This window comes from Medicago sativa, chromosome 2 (assembly GCF_051527215.1).
Source record: "Medicago sativa cultivar Bolivia chromosome 2, Bolivia_mono, whole genome shotgun sequence".
Lineage (NCBI taxonomy): Eukaryota > Viridiplantae > Streptophyta > Magnoliopsida > Fabales > Fabaceae > Medicago > Medicago sativa.
In genome coordinates, this window is record NC_140750.1 from 12,499,194 (window position 1) to 12,516,037 (window position 16,844).

Here is a 16,844-nt window from a genome sequence, read left to right on the forward strand (position 1 = left end):
GGGCAATTAGCGCGTTCAAAAAGCTCTTAAGAGATAAAAATCCCACATGTGTATTCCTCTCAGAAACAAAGAAAAAAGATTTTGAGATGAATAAGTTTCGAAATGTTCAAGGTTTATCTGGTGTTGTTGCTGTTAGTTGTTCAGGGGAAGGTAATAGACGTGCTGGCGGTCTTGCAATGTTTTGGAAGGAAGGAGTTGAAGTAGAGGTATTATCTCTTTCCTCTAACCATATTGATGTCTTGATTGCTATTGAGAACGGAGATGAAAAATGGAGACTTACTGGTGTATATGGTTTTCCGGAGTCTCATATGAAGCATAAAACCTGCGAGTTAATTGATCAGTTAGCATTGGTGGAAAGTACAGATAAGTGGCTCCTCATGGGGGATTTCAATCTGATTCTTTCACAGGATGAGAAGGAAGGTGGGAATTTCGGCAACTCTCATATGATTTCAATGTTTCGGGACACTCTTCAAAATTACAACCTTTCTGACTTAGGATTCGAGGGTGATAAATTTACTTGGCATAATAGACAAGATGGTGTGTCTAATATCAAGGCACGCCTTGATAGGATGGTAGCGACGCCAGCCTGGTCCTCATTCTATCCTTCAGCTTCAGTGGTGCATTTAACGAGATATGCTTCAGATCATCTACCTTTGTGGTTGCGGCTTGCTACTAGGAAGCCGAAGAAAAAACAAAATGTTCTTAAATTACAACGTTTTGAAGAATGTTGGCTACGTGATAGTGGAATTTTGGAAGTAGTGAAAGGTTCTTGGGAGGTGGCAGGGGATTCTATGTCTGACAAAATTAATCTATGTGTGAATGATCTTTCTAACTGGAGTAAGGATCGCTTTGGTGATGTTCCCAATCAGATAAAAAATGTTCAAAAGAAATTGGATGATCTTAATAAGCAAACACAACATGAGGGGGTGATGTCAGAAATTAGACGAGTTGAGGCTAGATTGAATGACTTGGTTGAGAGTGAAGAGATTTGGTGGGCTCAGAGGTCTCGTGCTTTGTGGTTAAAGCATGGAGATAAAAATACAAATTTTTTTCATCAAAAAGCTTCTCAGAGAAAATCTAGAAATTGGGTGGAATCTATATGCGACGATCATGGGGATAAATTTTATGATGAGGAAGACATTGCCAGAGTTTTTAATAATTTCTTTCAAGATCTTTTCTCTACAAGTCATCCAGAAAGAATTACTGAAGCTGTGGAAGTGGTCAACGATAGATTGTCGGATGCTATGCGTAACATATTAGAAGCTGAGTTCACAGAAAATGAGGTTTCCTTAGCCGCTAAAAATTTAAAGCCTCATGCTGCTCCGGGACCGGATGGAATGCCTGCATTATTTTATCAACAATTTTGGAGTATAGTTGGCAAGGATGTGACTTCTTTTGCTTTGAAGATTCTCAATGGTGGGGGAAATCCGAGCAACATTAATTATACATACATTTGTCTTATTCCAAAAAAGAAGAAGCCGAAGGTGCCAGGTGATTTTCGACCTATTTCTCTTTGCAATGTTATTTTTAAAATAATTACGAAAACAATTGCAAATAGGTTGAAATTGATTCTTCCGGATATCATTGGAAAATTCCAAAGTGCTTTTGTGCCGGGACGTTTAATTACTGATAATGCCTTACTAGCTTTTGAATCTTTTCATTATATGAGGAAAAAAAGAAGAGGTAAGAAGGGATGTGTGGCGTTAAAGCTAGATATGTCAAAAGCATATGACCGTATTGAGTGGAATTTTTTGATTGAGGTGCTTCAGTCTATGGGTTTTTCTCAGAAATGGCAGAACTTGATTTTCAATTGTATTTCCACTGTTTCTTTCTCTGTTTTGTTGAATGGAAGTCCTTGTCAGAAGTTTTATCCTCAACGAGGCCTCCGTCAAGGGGACCCTTTATCTCCTTACCTATTTATCTTATGTGCTGAGGTTTTTTCCGGGCTTCTAAATAAGGCACAAGCAGAAAAGGGCCTTCATGGAATTCAAATTGCTAGAGGAGCCCCAAAAATTAATCATTTATTTTTTGCAGATGATAGCCTCATTTTCTGTAGGGATTCTTTTCAAGATTCTCAGACCATTCAAGAAATTCTTAATACTTACCAATCTGCTTCTGGTCAACTTATTAATTTGGACAAATCTGAAATCTCTTTTAGCCGAAATGTACCTGATGATCGTAAAATTTTGTTCCAAGGTTGGATGCAAATTAAGGCTGTTGAGTGTCATTCAAAGTATCTGGGGCTGCCTGCTTTTGTTGGTAGATCTAAGAAACAGGTTTTCAATTTTGTCCAAGATAGGGTGTGGAAGAAGTTGAAAGGTTGGAAAGAAAAATTTCTATCTACTGCTGGGAGAGAAGTTTTGATCAAATCAGTGGTTCAAGCAATTCCTACGTATGTGATGAGTTGTTTTCTACTTCCGATGAGTTTATGTGAGCATATTGAAAGTATGATTAGTAAATTCTGGTGGGGGAGCAAACAAGGTGAACGTAAAATTCATTGGATTAAATGGGAGACATTATGTAAGGAAAAAAAGAAAGGTGGAATAGGTTTTCGAACATTTCATGAGTTTAACCTTGCTATGTTGTCTAAACAAGGTTGGCGTATTATGCATAACGACGACTTATTGATCTCACAATGTTTGAAATCAAGGTATTTTCCTAGAAGCAACTTCTTGAAAGCTTCAACAGGTTACTGCCCAAGTTATACATGGAGAAGTATCTTGCAAGCACGAGTGGATATTATTGAGAAAGCTGGTATTTGGAGAGTAGGAGACGGTCGTCTAATTAATGTATGGGAGGATAATTGGCTTCCTTATCAAAATGGACACAAGATTTGGTCCCCTAAACCCCCTAATTGTGATATTATGTTTGTCTCAGATCTCATTCACCATGATATTCGATGTTGGAATGCTCCTTTAATTAATGAAATTTTTCTCCCTTTTGAGGCTCAACAAATTCTTCAATTGCCAATTTCATTTGCTCAATTGCAAGATGAATTTGTGTGGGGTGCTTCACGGTCAGCTACTTTTTCTGTGAAGAGTTCATACCATTTCTTAAAGGCAAGGCGTGCAGCAGATGGCTCACATAGCTCAATGCAAGACAATAATCATGAAGTGTGGAAAAAATTATGGAAAATTAAAAGTATTCCAAAACACATCCATTTTTCTTGGAGGATTCTACATGAAAAACTACCAGTAAAAAATGATCTGTTTAAAAGAGGAATAAGCAGTGACCCACTGTGTGTTCTTTGTGGGGAACATAATGAGACAATTTCACATCTCTTTATGGAATGTCATTGGTCAAAGCAGATATGGTTTGCTTCCTCTTTAGGGGTGGTATTTGATTCGCATGAATTCAGGCATGTTCCTTTTCATAAGTGGTTAGAGAAAAATATTATTGATGTCGATGAGGATATTATAATCCATGTTTTGGCCTTGTGTTATGAGATATGGTGTGCTAGAAATAAGAAATGTTTTGAGGGGACTGATGTTGATGTGATTGCCATTACTCAAAAGGCACAAAGATCTATTGTGAATTTTAAGAGTGCTAGTACGATGTTAGTGGAGACACTGAGTAGAGGTCCAATTATGCCAATATCTGATGTTCATTGGACACCTCCGTTTAGTGGTTTCTATAAGCTTAATGTTGACGCGGCAGGTCCGATAGAGGGTGACAAGTGGGGTATTGGTGTTGTGGTGAGAGATAATGAAGGTGTTGTCGTTGGTGCTAGTTGTTGGCAAGTATGTTCATTACCAGATTCAGAGGTTGCAGAAGCTTTAGCTATGCGGAAGGGTTTGGAATTTGCAAAAGACATGTCTTTTCTGAATCTTATCGCAGAATCAGATGCTTCTAATGTGGTTTTAGCGTTGAATGATCACCAACAATCTTCCAACTATGTTGGCTCTATTATTCGAGATTGTATTAGTTTTAAGGGTAGTTTTCGTAGTTTAAATTTTTTGCATGTTAGGCGTGAAGCCAACCAAGCTGCTCATTATTTAGCTAAATATGCTCTTAAGAATTTAGATTGCATATGGGTAGAAGAAACTCCGCTTTGTATTTCTACAGTCTTGGCATTTGATTTATTGCCAGACTTTGGTTATTGAAATTGTCTTTAACGTCAAAAAAAAAAAAAAAAAGGATCGGGGTTCTGTAAGGATCGGGGTTCAAACCCCGACCACCACAAAAAAAAATAGGCTTATTAGATCGTTTGGTCCCTTGTTTAATTTTCAAACCCCGACCACCACAAAAAAAAGGCTTATTAGATCGTTTGGTCCCTTATTTAATTTCATGTTTTTATTTTGGTCTCACAATTAATAAAAATGGTGTTTTAGTCCATCACCTTTTCATCCGTTTGCCAAATAAATCATTAAGTTTAACCCTAAACTCATCACCTTTTCATCCGTTTGCCAAATAAATCATTAAGTTTAACCCTAAACGTCTATGGTGAACCAACATTATAGATAGTCCATCATAGATCTTATTAATTTTTCCAATTTTAACCCTTTAATATTTTTTTTTTTTTTTTAAAATAAGACTGTTAGATCACGCAAGTCTATTTATCTTCCGATGAACTACCAAGACTTCAATTTTTTCTCCATTTCTTCCTCTTCTTTCTTCCTCTTCATCATCTTCAAAGATCACATTCTTCGACATTCATACAAAACCCAGAAAAAAAATCCAAAAACAACATCATGGTCCTCCAATGCGTTATTATTATCATTATTATTTTTATTAGAAAGTCGAAATGAGATGAAGGGAAACCTTGACGTGTGTTTTTTTTGTAGAAAGTCAAATCCGTCTGTTTTATGAATGTTCTATCGGTGGTACTCACGGGAGTTTATGTTTGTTTTAATTTTCTTATCTGCTTTCTTAATTACAAAGGAGTACTAACGGTAATAAAGGGGTATTGATAGATTTTTTTAATTGTTAGAACATTATTGGCAAATTAAAATCCGTCAGTAATTTAATGCTATGTGTGAGGGTCTAAATCCGTCAATAATGCAATTTTGAATATTTTTGTAGTGTATGTTTCCTTTCAATTTGATCTGAATTGAAGCTCAACAATTGATTGAATCAAATTAAACCGCTTGATTGTATATCTCATTATTTGTTGATATTTTCTGGAAAGTGATATAAAAAAAATTAGATAAGGAAACATTTTAGTTAATTGATCGATAGTTGAGCCAAGCTAAGAAAAGTTGATAGAAATGTTATACATGTTTTGCTTTTACTTCCACGGTTTTAATGCTCTTTGTTCAACGGTGAAGGAATAAACATCATTAGCAAGAAGATAGATGGTAAACATTGGGTGCGTTTGTTTTAGCTTTAGAAAAAATAGATTTTGTGTTAGAAAAATCTAGAGATTTTTTTTAGAGATTTTTAAAAAAAAAATTCTGAAGCTATTTGTGTTTGTTTACTACCAAAAAAAATGATTTTTAACTATTTCATGTGGTACCTCCTTGTATTTGAAAAAAAAAAGATTTTGAAAAAAGCAAATCCTAATAGCTTTTCATTTTAGAGTGAAAATAGATTTTTTTTTAAGAAAATGATTTTTCTAAACATCCTAAACAAACACTTAAAAATGACAAAAGTCATTTTTTTAAGGAAGAAAATAGTTCTTTTTTTTTTTTGTTGGAAAAAGCTGAAACAAACGGGGCTATTATTTGATCATATGGTTGAAGAGGAGCAGAAAGTGTGGGGGAAAAGCAAAAGGCATAGCGTGAAGAAGCAAGTATGTATGACATTGCCAAGAAGCAAAGCCACAGCTTGTGAAGGAATGATAGAAAAGAGTGGGAGAGTGAGGTTAGCAGGCTTACCCCACTAAGGAGTGTTTGGAAGTGCAAGTAAGAAAGCTTGCTAAAGTATTTCACTTAATATAGTCATATAAAAAAATATGACGTTCAAACCACGACCCAATTATAAAACTTCAGTTAGAATAAAGCTAATCTATCTTTGTACCATTATTGAAGATGAGTCCATGTGGTTATGAGTGAAAGTTTTTAGAGTTCAATTAGAAATCAGATAAAACGTATGCATTAAATTGGTGGGTTTGGTACATTGTTAGTGAGCTCGAATGACCAAGTTATTCAAGAGGGTCAGAATTCAAATCATAACTTAAATAAATATTGGTGGTATTGGTGAGGTTTTACTTACCTTTACCTTAAGTTGAACTCAATATTACAAAGGTTTCTGCTGTCCTCGTGAGCTTAGCTCAATTGGCATGGACAATGCATAAAATATGCAAGGTTCAAGGTTCAAACACCAACCACCACAAAAAAAAAAAAACAAAGGTTCCCGCTCTAAAACCTGATAGTTAAAATAAAAACATAAAACTTCTTCAAGGTTCAAACGCCAACCACCACAAAAAAAAAACAAAGGTTCCCGCTCTAAAACCTGATAGTTAAAACATAAAACTTCTTCAAGGTTCAAACGCCAACCACCACAAAAAAAAAAAAAACAAAGGTTCCCGCTCTAAAACCTGATAGTTAAAATAAAAACATAAAACTTCTAAATTTATTTTCAATTTCAATATTTTATAACAGCCTAACACAAAGCTATTATTTAGTGTGTTTGGTTATATGATGATAAAAGTTGGTTTTGATCTAATTAAATTTGTAAAATTGATTTTGGTTAAAAGCATGGGCAGATCTATACTTTTGATATATGTAGGGTTAAAATAGTCTCTCAATGTATCAAAATTTCAAATTGTCCCTGATTGTATATTTCATTAGTCAAAATAATCTCTAACATTAAAATACTTCGTTAATATTGTCATATTAGTCTTCAATATACTTGCTTATTGTCACTTCAAAGACTATTTTGACTAACAAAGTGCAAAATCATAAACTATTTTAGAATTGTAATACATTGAGATACTATTGTGATTATTCGTTACACATTCAGGGACCAAAATAACTATTACCCCTACTCATAATAAAAAATTAGAGAAGTTGGATGGGTGACTTTAGCCTTGAATTGGTCCGCCCCTGGTTAAAAAGCGAGTTTAAGATAAAGTAAATTATGATTAGATACATTTATGTAAAAGTGAATAGAACAATAAATTTAAGTGTATAATCATGTTTGGAGGCAAAATTTACAAATTTTATCTTTAAGTTAGAATCAATGTTTTAGTAAAAAAAAAAAAGTTAGAATCATATTTAAAAACAAAATCAGTTATAATCAAGAACTCTTCAACACAATAAAAATCAATGTTAAGTTTCAAAATCATTTTTAGTTCTTATGAAATTAAACCCAAATATGCACTTAAATAAGTCCGAAAAAAGATATAGTTCATCCTATCAAGTGTCAACTAGATAATATTTTTGTGCTCGAGATGGGTGTTTTTCTCTCCATTTGAGAGAAGAGTATATGATTTCTTCAACATTGTTGAGATGCAAAACCTACACATCGAAGGGGAGGATAATGGAGACTTGGAACTACCAATGGAACCAATACAACAAGAAGAAGTCAGTTGCAGCTTGTGTTATGTATAGTGAGGAGGTTTTTGACATATAGGCCTTTGAGAGTACACATGATGAAGGATGGAATTTCGCACCGAGCTCTCGGGATGTCTGGACATGTTGATGGTTCATGAGATAAGTTATTTTATTTGAATCATGATGCTTGAATGAGTGCATGTGGACTAGAACTGCAAGTGTAAAAGACGGAGACCAATGATTCTGGGGGCGAAAGCCAATTGGCATGGGTGTAATTAATGCCAAGGAATCAAGAGTTTGTTGGTTGATAGCATGAAGCAACATAAACATGGATTAAATGGCAGAAACCACATAATGGCATGCTAAAATACAATCTACATGCAACAATATTTATGGAGCAAGGAAGTAATGGCGTAGGTGCGTGCATTCCTAATGATCAAGGGCATTCAATCGCATCTAAAACATCAATGTTTCAATAGGCTACTTAACGACCATAGTCACTGATATTGGAGAACAAAGCCATAACACTCACCCCAATTACTACTTAACGACTCCAAAAAAGTGTAAGCACGACAAGATAATATAATAATAAGATGAAAAGGAACGTATCACATATATAGATGGCTAAAACTACGATAAATAGGGGAATTACCCCCTCCCCTAGGTACACTCACTCAATTCATACTTCAATAAATCACTTGCTCTTCACTGTGTCTTACTTTGACATTAGAGTATCTATGCATGTACACCTCACTTTGGAGAAGAAGTGTACAAGAAAAATCAAGAGCAACACCATCAACGCATGTGACACATTCATGCTTTATTGTAGGAACAATACGTTTCACATCCTCAATGATGTATGAAATCATATTTATTTGAACTATCTAAGACATAATGTAATGGATGTAAATTTTGTTAATGAATTTCTAAAATAAAAAACAGGATGTGCCTCGTTGAAATCTTAATGACCAAAAACCCTAAGGGGAAAAATGCATGAGTAGAAAAAAGAGTACATTACCCCCTTGATAGAGTAATTAAAATAAAACTTGAAGTGTGTGACATTACACGACCTAGAGATACGTTTTCTAGTTAAGTCCCAACCAATATGACCCCTTGGTAAGCTTCATTCTCTTGGTTTTTATGTTTTATTTTTAAAGTTAAAGTTAACTAAAATTTTGGTCTTGTCAAAAAAAAAAAAAAACCTAAAATTTTGGTTTCTACATAATTTTATGTTTCTACATAATTTTGGTTTCTACATAAATTTCGCGCCCTGCAGCCATTCCGAAAATACCCCTGCGCTAGTTAACTAGCGCAAGTGTAAAAAAACGGGACTTAATTTTTACACATGCGTGACTTAAGTCACGCTGCGTGAGTTAACTCACGTAGAAATTAACACTTACGTGAGTTAACTCAAGCAGAAATTGCTGGTATTGTTTTTCATATTCACAATGTTGTTTCCCTGCACTTTTAGGGAGTAGGAAAGAAAAACCACACACTGTTGTTTCCCTAGAAAAACGTCGATCTTCAATAACCCTTTTCATTTTGCTCACCCACGAGCCCTAATTCCTTTACCAGGGCCTTATTTCTTGAATCACCCATGTATAATGTTGCATCAAAATCATATGTTAGAATATCTCCCTTTTCTAGTTATCAAGGATTTTTTTTATATACCATATGTTTTTAGCCAATTGATGATAACGATGTTGGTCCAAATCACAATAAATTGAATACTCAATTTCATAACTATAATTGATGGCTCATGGCTGCCAATGACAAAAGAAGTTCGATTTGGGATTTATCAAAGTTTGAAAAACCGTTTATATAGAATTAAAAATTGAGACTACTATGATTTGCATTCAAGAAGATTGATTGATTTCAAATCATAGAATGGAGAAGAGGCTGAGATCTATGATGATGACAATGAGTTTGATGTTTTCTGCTGTATTGTATTGAGAAGGGTTTTGCCGTTTTGCAACTGTCTATAAGCATTTGGTTGTTTTCCAGTAGAGAAAAGAATATGCTAAAGCATTGTGAATATGAAAAACAATACCTGCGTGAGTTAACTCACGTAAGTGTTAATTTCTGCGTGAGTTAACTCACGCAGCGTGACTTAAGTCACGCATGTGTAAAAATTAAGTCCCGTTTTTTTACACTTGCGCTAGTTAACTAGCGCATGGGTATTTTCGGAATGGCTGCAGAGCGCGAGCGAAAAGTGCAGGGCGGAGAGCAATAATCATGAATGAATATCGTTTACTTTTGTAAAAAAAAAAAAGGGGATAGGATTAGAAATGGATTTAAGTTATCTTTTCCTATTGAAACACCAAACGGCGAATTGAAACAGGATGAGATAGTTTTATCATATCATGTTTTCCTATCTTGTGCACCAAACAGGCTCATATGGATTGAAATTTTATTTAACCTTTTTTTCTTCATTTTTTGGGTTTTTATCAAACAACCTGGTGGTTAGAAATTCACCTCTTTAAGATGAATAAGTTGTGTCCATGGTTTGAAATCTGTCCCCTGCATATATTATACAATATGTCCATTTTTCTTAATTTTAAGACCATTAGTCATGTGTCCATTTACCTCAATCAATTATGTTATGCCAAATGTATTTCCTCATATGCTATTTTGAATCATAACATTACTCCCTCCTTTGAAATCAACATTGTCTTCAAGATTGAAGTGTTTTTTTTTTTTTTTGAGAGAAAGGTGTTTATAGCATTTTATTAATAATAATGGATTCAATACAACTTGGGATAACATAATAAATTGTGGGACTAGCTAAGGAAATGGCTTCTCTTGCCAAGGCATGAGCCGCCGCATTCGCTTGTCGCCTAATAAACTCCACCCTGGAGTTTGTAAAATGTGCAGAGAACATCTCCCTGCAAGCCTTCATAATGCTTCCAAATTCTGTATTGTTCGTATGGCGTGAATGGAAAGCATCCCTCGTAACCTTCGAATCGAGCTCAAAATCAATATTATTAAATTGCATATCTTGCATCCATTGAATAGCATGAAAAAGGCCCAAAGCTTCGCCAACAGCCACGGGGTAAAGATAATCAAATTGCAGCACTTTAGCTAACACAAAAGTTCCGGTATCATCCTGTAAACAAAACCCTATACATGTCCTTTGAAATTTCTCCGAAAAAGTTGCGTCAACGTTGCACTTAAACCTCCCGAGACTTGGCGGTTTCCACTGCTGAACAGCAGTGCTTATATGGGCATTCTGTTGTTGCAACGTGGTCTATTGAACCATGACAGAAGGTAGCCGCTGGCCAGCAACCTGCTGTGACATGCGCTGCTGAACTGTAGCAGAATGCACGTTCGGCTGCGGTGCCTTAGCTTCTTGCCAGTCATTAATTAACACACATGCTCTGTCAACAACTGCATCACTAATCTCAGTAACATCCTCCCAAATTTTAAGGTTTCTGTGCTTCCACAAACTCCAACATAATGCAGCAAACCGTTGATTAAGTTTCACAGACAAGTTACGAAGCAAATAGAAAATGGCCTCAACAGCAGAATCGGTTTGCATAGCTGCATGTTGGACATCAAACCACATCCCTGCTGACATCCAAACCTGAATTGCAAAAGGACATTCAAAGAAAATGTGGTTCAGGTCTTCATGATTAGAGTTGCAGCTAGCACACATCGTCGGACACGACACACCCTTATCTTGCAACCGGATGCGGGTAGGTAGATAACCCCTACACATACGCCATAACAGATGCTTAATTTTTTACGGAACCTTAAGCCGCCAAATACCCTACAATTTCCGGGACGACGAAGATGAGAAACGTCGATTAACTCTTCAACACATAATCTATACGCACTTTTTACCGAGTAACAACCATCATTCTCCGCCTTCCAAATCAAATGATCGTGTTGAACTTGTTCGAACAGTGGCGTATTCAAAATGCGATCAGCCAAATCATCACTAAAAACCTGTCGGATTAGAGGAACATTCCAGCCTTTACAATGGTCAGATAGTAAACTTTGAACCTTAAAATCACGAATATAATGGCTTTCGGTAATATTTCCATCAATACAATCTCTATGAGAGAGCCAGGGGGAGCCAAGAATAGGTATATCCGCACCATAACCAATAGTCCACCTTGCCCCACCTCGCACGATGAAACGAGCGCGTAAGATACTACGCCAAACAAAACTCGGATTATGACCAACAGTGGCATCAAAATAGGATTTAGAGGGGAAATACCGAGCTTTAAAAATACGAGAAACTAAAGACTGAGGTTCTGTTAGGAATTTCCACCCTTGCTTACCCAACATAGCAAGGTTGAAAGCCGATAAGTCCTTGAATCCCAAGCCTCCATTGGTTTTATGAATTGATAGCTTTTCCCAACTCAACCAATTAATGCCTCTACGAGTATTTCTGCCATTACCCCACCAAAACGAATTAAACATTCTCTCGATAGAAGTAATCAACGTGGACGGTAACTGAAAAAGACTCATAACATAGGAAGGAATGGCTTGGGGAACCGACTTGATCATAACTTCACGCCCTGCCTTAGAGAGACACTTACTACTCCAAGAATTAATGCGTTGCCACACACGATCCTTAATATAGGCAAAAGTGGATGTCCTATCTTTTCCAATCATAGACGACATTCCTAAATACTTACCGGTACCCAAGACAGCTCTGACCGCTAAAATGGTAGTGATGTTATGCTTCAACTCATCAGACACATTCCTACTATAGAAAATTTCTGACTTCGGTAGGCTAATTGCTTGACCGGAAGCAGCCTCATACACATTAAGAATGTTCTTCATGACTTGAGCTTGATTTTCCTCCACCTTAAAAAAGAGAAAGCAGTCGTCTGCAAACAGAAGATGAGAAACTGGGGCAGCCTGTCGACAAATGCTAGTACCAGAAATGGTTCCACTCTCCTCGGCATGTCGAATTAAAGATGAAAGACCTTCTGTGCAAATGATGAAAAGATACGGGGAAAGCGGTTCCCCTTGTCTGAGGCCTCGCCCCGGTATAACCGGTCCAACATGTTCCCCGTTAACAAGAACATTATAGTCAACAGATTCAATACACATAACCACCCACTGAAGCCATTTCTGATTGAAACCCATCTTAATCATCACCTCCTTCAGATATTCCCAATCCATCCTATCGTAAGCTTTACTGATGTCGAGCTTTAGAGCGACAAACTTATCATTGCCTCTAGTTTTCGTCTTCATAATGATGAATAACCCTTGATAAAACACATTGTAATTATTTTATCATATTAATGAAACATTTATGTTCAATGTAATGATTTTTTTTTTTGACAAAGTTCAATGTAATGATATATTTATTTATCAGTCGCAACTTGATATATTATATATTTATTTATTTAACTTTTTATATCATTTATTATCTATCTAATATATTAAAATAATTAAATTATATTTTATAAGATATTGTAAGAAAAATAAAATTATACACCGTCCAAAAATGAAAATAAAATGATATATAAAACTTTAAAAAAATAGTGAAAAAATCCTTTTAAACAAAATAAGTTTATTGTTAAAAAAAAAAGTTTATTAGATACTCCCCTCTCACACAGCCAGTGCTCTATCTCTTTCATGAAAACCTAAATCCCCAAAATCCTCAAATTTCTTCTCCATTCATCGATCTCTCCCTCTCACCGCCATTGCTCTCAACCCAGTTTCTGGTTGACCGCCGATACCATCTTACGTTTCGGTTTTCCCTTTGCTTTATAGGTAATCTCATCTCTTTTGCTATGTGTTTGTTTGTTCTTCTTTTTAGTCATTTTGTGCGGCTGAGATTATTGCTGAGACTTTTAGTGATTTTGTTCTTCTTGTTTCTGGGTAGTTGTAGAATTAATTGTTTTTTGGGATTATTGTTTTATGATAAAATGGGGTCATTTTTATTTGATGGAATTGTGTCTTTTTGGTGTTTGATGAAATGTGCAAGAAATGTGCCAGTGTTTTTTCAGCTTATTTTTAAATAATGTTTTTCATCCCGAGTTGATGAAGATTGAAAGCAATATGGCAATGTTATGTTTTTTCAGCTCTACTCTATATTCCCTGATTTGACTTATGTCCTTACGTGATATTAGGTTGAAGATTGAAAGCAATATGGCAATGTTATGGTTGCAGATGCAGAGAGTCATAAGAAACGGAAGTGTTAATTTGATTTCCACACACTCACATTCTTCGTCTTACTTTTCTTCGAGATCCTACTCCAAATCAACACCCTACGTTGGTAACACTTCCTCCTCTTTTCCCTTTACTTAACACCTTTTCATTGCCTTTTTAACACTCATCAATTGTTGGTTATGCTATGATTTGCAGTCAAGGTTGGAATACCGGAATTTTTAAATGGAATTGGAAAGGGAGTCGAATCTCATGTCGCTAAGCTCGATTCCGAAATTGGTGACTTCCAGAAGCTTCTGGTTACTCGAACCCTCAAACTCAAGAAGCTCGGTATTCCTTGCAAACATGTAAGTCATTTTCCTCCATGGCATTCGTATGAATAATTATATTCTTATTGTGTTAATTTACATAATTACAATTTACAAGTTCATGTGCTTATTGGTTCTTCACCCTATCTTGTGCAACCCTTATTGGTAGAAATTAATTGTTAGACTTCTTATTAGAGAATAATATTGGAGAATGTGTTAGAAATTAATTGTTGTCAGTTATGAACATCTAGTCATGGGGAGTTATGTCTTTATTATGTCAGTTATGTTGTTTATTTTTAGGAATCAATAGAGAAAGGAAAGGAGAAAGTGATTATTTATGGGAGTTGTTGAATGGTTATGGGAGGGAGAGACCAAATTCTCTACTTCTTGGAAGGGTTAGACCAAGACTCTCGTATTTCTTGGATAGGAATTGCCTTGTAAAACAGACCATCTCTTTCCTTAATTTATGTGTGCATTCTGCATTCTCTATAATGTATGTAATTTTATTTCTGTTGTAAACATATTCTTCAATCAATAAAAATCACCTTCTACAATTAAATTGTATTTCGGTACCAGTTTCTAACAGAATGCGAGTGCATGTGTGATAAAGCCGTTGGATAGGATTGTTAACTATTACTCCTTCCGTCCCAAAATAACTGATCTAGTTGATTGTTGCACATATGCCAGTGCACAATTTTGACCTTTAATATCTTCAATTACCTAATAGGAAAAATTATAAAAGGTGAGTCGAGACAAATCAACATCGTATATGCTGCCATTTGTCTTTTAACTCTATATATTAATAGAAAAATATGATCAAACTTCAAAGTATGCTATGTGAATAATGCACCTAGTGAAATAAGATCAGTCATTTTGGGACGGAGGGAGTATTAGTTTTTGTTGCACCTCTTCCACCATTTTTTTGTAAAAAAACTGTTATTAGTTTAAGTCACGGTTAATTTGGCATTCCCTTTCCCCCCTTAATAATTCAGCAGGCTGGGTTGTGTTATAACTATAGATTTACTGTTGTATGTAATTCTTATGACTGGAATTGTAACTTTAAATTGAAACTGGACGAATCTAATTTTTGTATATTTTATGACTGGCGTTTAGCTTTAAAATGACCAGATGGATCTGATTTTTGTTAAATTTATCGAAATTTAAGGCTTGGATGTTAGGACTTAGGATTATCAAAGGCATGCAGAGAGTCTTTAGGACTCCGTATGTTGCTTCCTTGTCTTACAAATAAATAAGTTGTCATAGGAATGATAAACTCATTCATGATTCTTTTCGTAACAATTTTAGCTTTTAATGGAGTTGATCTATGACATAAATTATGTTTTTGAAATATATCTAGTACTTTTGAACCTGCAGCTTTTACTGTTCAGGTAAAAAAAAAGAATTCCCTCTGCCTACAGCAATTGATTTCTGCACATGACTTCTCAATGTTTCATTAAGCCATTAGACTAGTACTAACTTGCTGCAAGAGCATGTTACACATGTTTTTGTGGACTATTGTGTTTGATGTGTTGTCATTTTCATCTGGCAAGGCAAATGCCTATGTTTGATAGGCAGGTGTATATAATTAGATTACTAGCGTCTAAGATGCCTGTAGGCATATGATCCCGATCAGTTACAATTGGGTCAGACTTTGTTAGCTTGCCTTAAATACATTTTTTTTAAATACCATACTTAGGAGGATCTTAGATGCCAGATTATTTTGTATCTTACATCTGTGCTCTGGATGCATGATTGCATGTGCATCATTAGCTAATTCCAAGGTCTGTTGTTGACTCTGATATTGGAAATATAAAATGAAACTTGTATGGCAGTCACTTGTGATGCAATTATGGTTTTTCAATCTTATGACTGACAGATCTGAAGTACAATGACCTATCAACTTTTGGTAGGATTGGGGTTTATGCAATGTTACATTGATTTTAAAGTGACTTTATTTTGATTGTGATTGGCCACATGACATACAATTAGCTAGTCCACCGGCAAACTTTCTCACAACTAGTTTATCCTTTGCAGAGGAAGCTAATATTGAAACATGCACACAAGTACAGGCTGGGATTATGGAGGCCACGTGCTGAGCCGATCAAAGCATGATTAGTTTCTATGTAGTAAGTAGCCTTTCGTTGTGAAATCATATTGGAAATGTTTAGCCATTGTAGAAGACAGGGCTTGACTCTGCATGAAAAGAGGTAGTTTTTGGCTCTGGATACCTCCCATCCTTTTTCATCACATTAATGTTTGTCATTTGCACCAGTCAAGTACACTAGGTTAATCTTAATTGCTGTTTGTGATTTCACATGTCTAATAATTGAACTGTATTTTTTGTCTTGTATCACTCTTGGCAAAAAGAGAATTAACTTTGGGATTAAGAGTTCGCAATGGTTCATTTATTTTGGTGTAGTTAAATCTAATGATGCACTTCCCGCATTTCATTCCCCTTGCTAATTATCCTATGATTGATCTGGTACACTCTTTGTTGTTCATGATTTAACTGATTGTTTAATTTGGAGAAGGTTGGTGATGATCCCATGCTGTCTGGTCTTGTTTGTGACAAAGTAGCCTTTTTAGAGAGTATTGAAAGGGTTAAATTGCAGTCTTCCCCACTTTTCAGCTTTTCCGTATTTTGGAATAATTTAATTGTTTTATTATAAGAGAAACTATTAAGAAATATACTGAGGTTAACGATTTGAATAGAAATATGATATACTCCCTCCGGTCCTTATTATAAGAAAAAGTTGACTTTTTAGGTTCATTGTGTAAGTGATGTATCTAGTCTATATTTATAACAAGATACATTAACTATTCTATGAACCAAAAAAGTCAATTGTTTCTTATAATAAGGACCGGAGGGAGTATGATTGAACATCAGGACATCGTTTGATCCATGTAGTCAACTTTATCAAGTGGGATGAAGCTTGGTTGCTGTATCATAATTGTAAGATCAATAATA

The 16,844-nt window shown here is 35.4% G+C and overlaps 1 protein-coding gene across 2 annotated transcripts; it reads left to right on the forward strand.

Moving 5' to 3' along the window:
• The first annotated feature begins 12,978 nt into the window (after window positions 1–12,978).
• On the forward strand, window positions 12,979–16,339 carry LOC146944630 (xaa-pro aminopeptidase P). 2 transcript variants are annotated; one of them, XM_085742982.1, is made up of 4 exons: window positions 12,979–13,172; window positions 13,532–13,677; window positions 13,767–13,915; window positions 15,911–16,339. In XM_085742982.1, the coding sequence occupies exons 2-4, from the start codon at window positions 13,551–13,553 to the stop codon at window positions 15,986–15,988; spliced, it is 354 nt and encodes a 117-aa protein (XP_085599108.1). In that variant the 5' UTR covers window positions 12,979–13,172; window positions 13,532–13,550; the 3' UTR covers window positions 15,989–16,339. The 2 variants fall into 2 exon arrangements, with proteins under 2 accessions (XP_085599108.1, XP_085599109.1); XM_085742983.1 differs by lacking the exon at window positions 15,911–16,339 and adding an exon at window positions 14,177–14,435.
• Window positions 16,340–16,844: the final 505 nt, after the last annotated feature.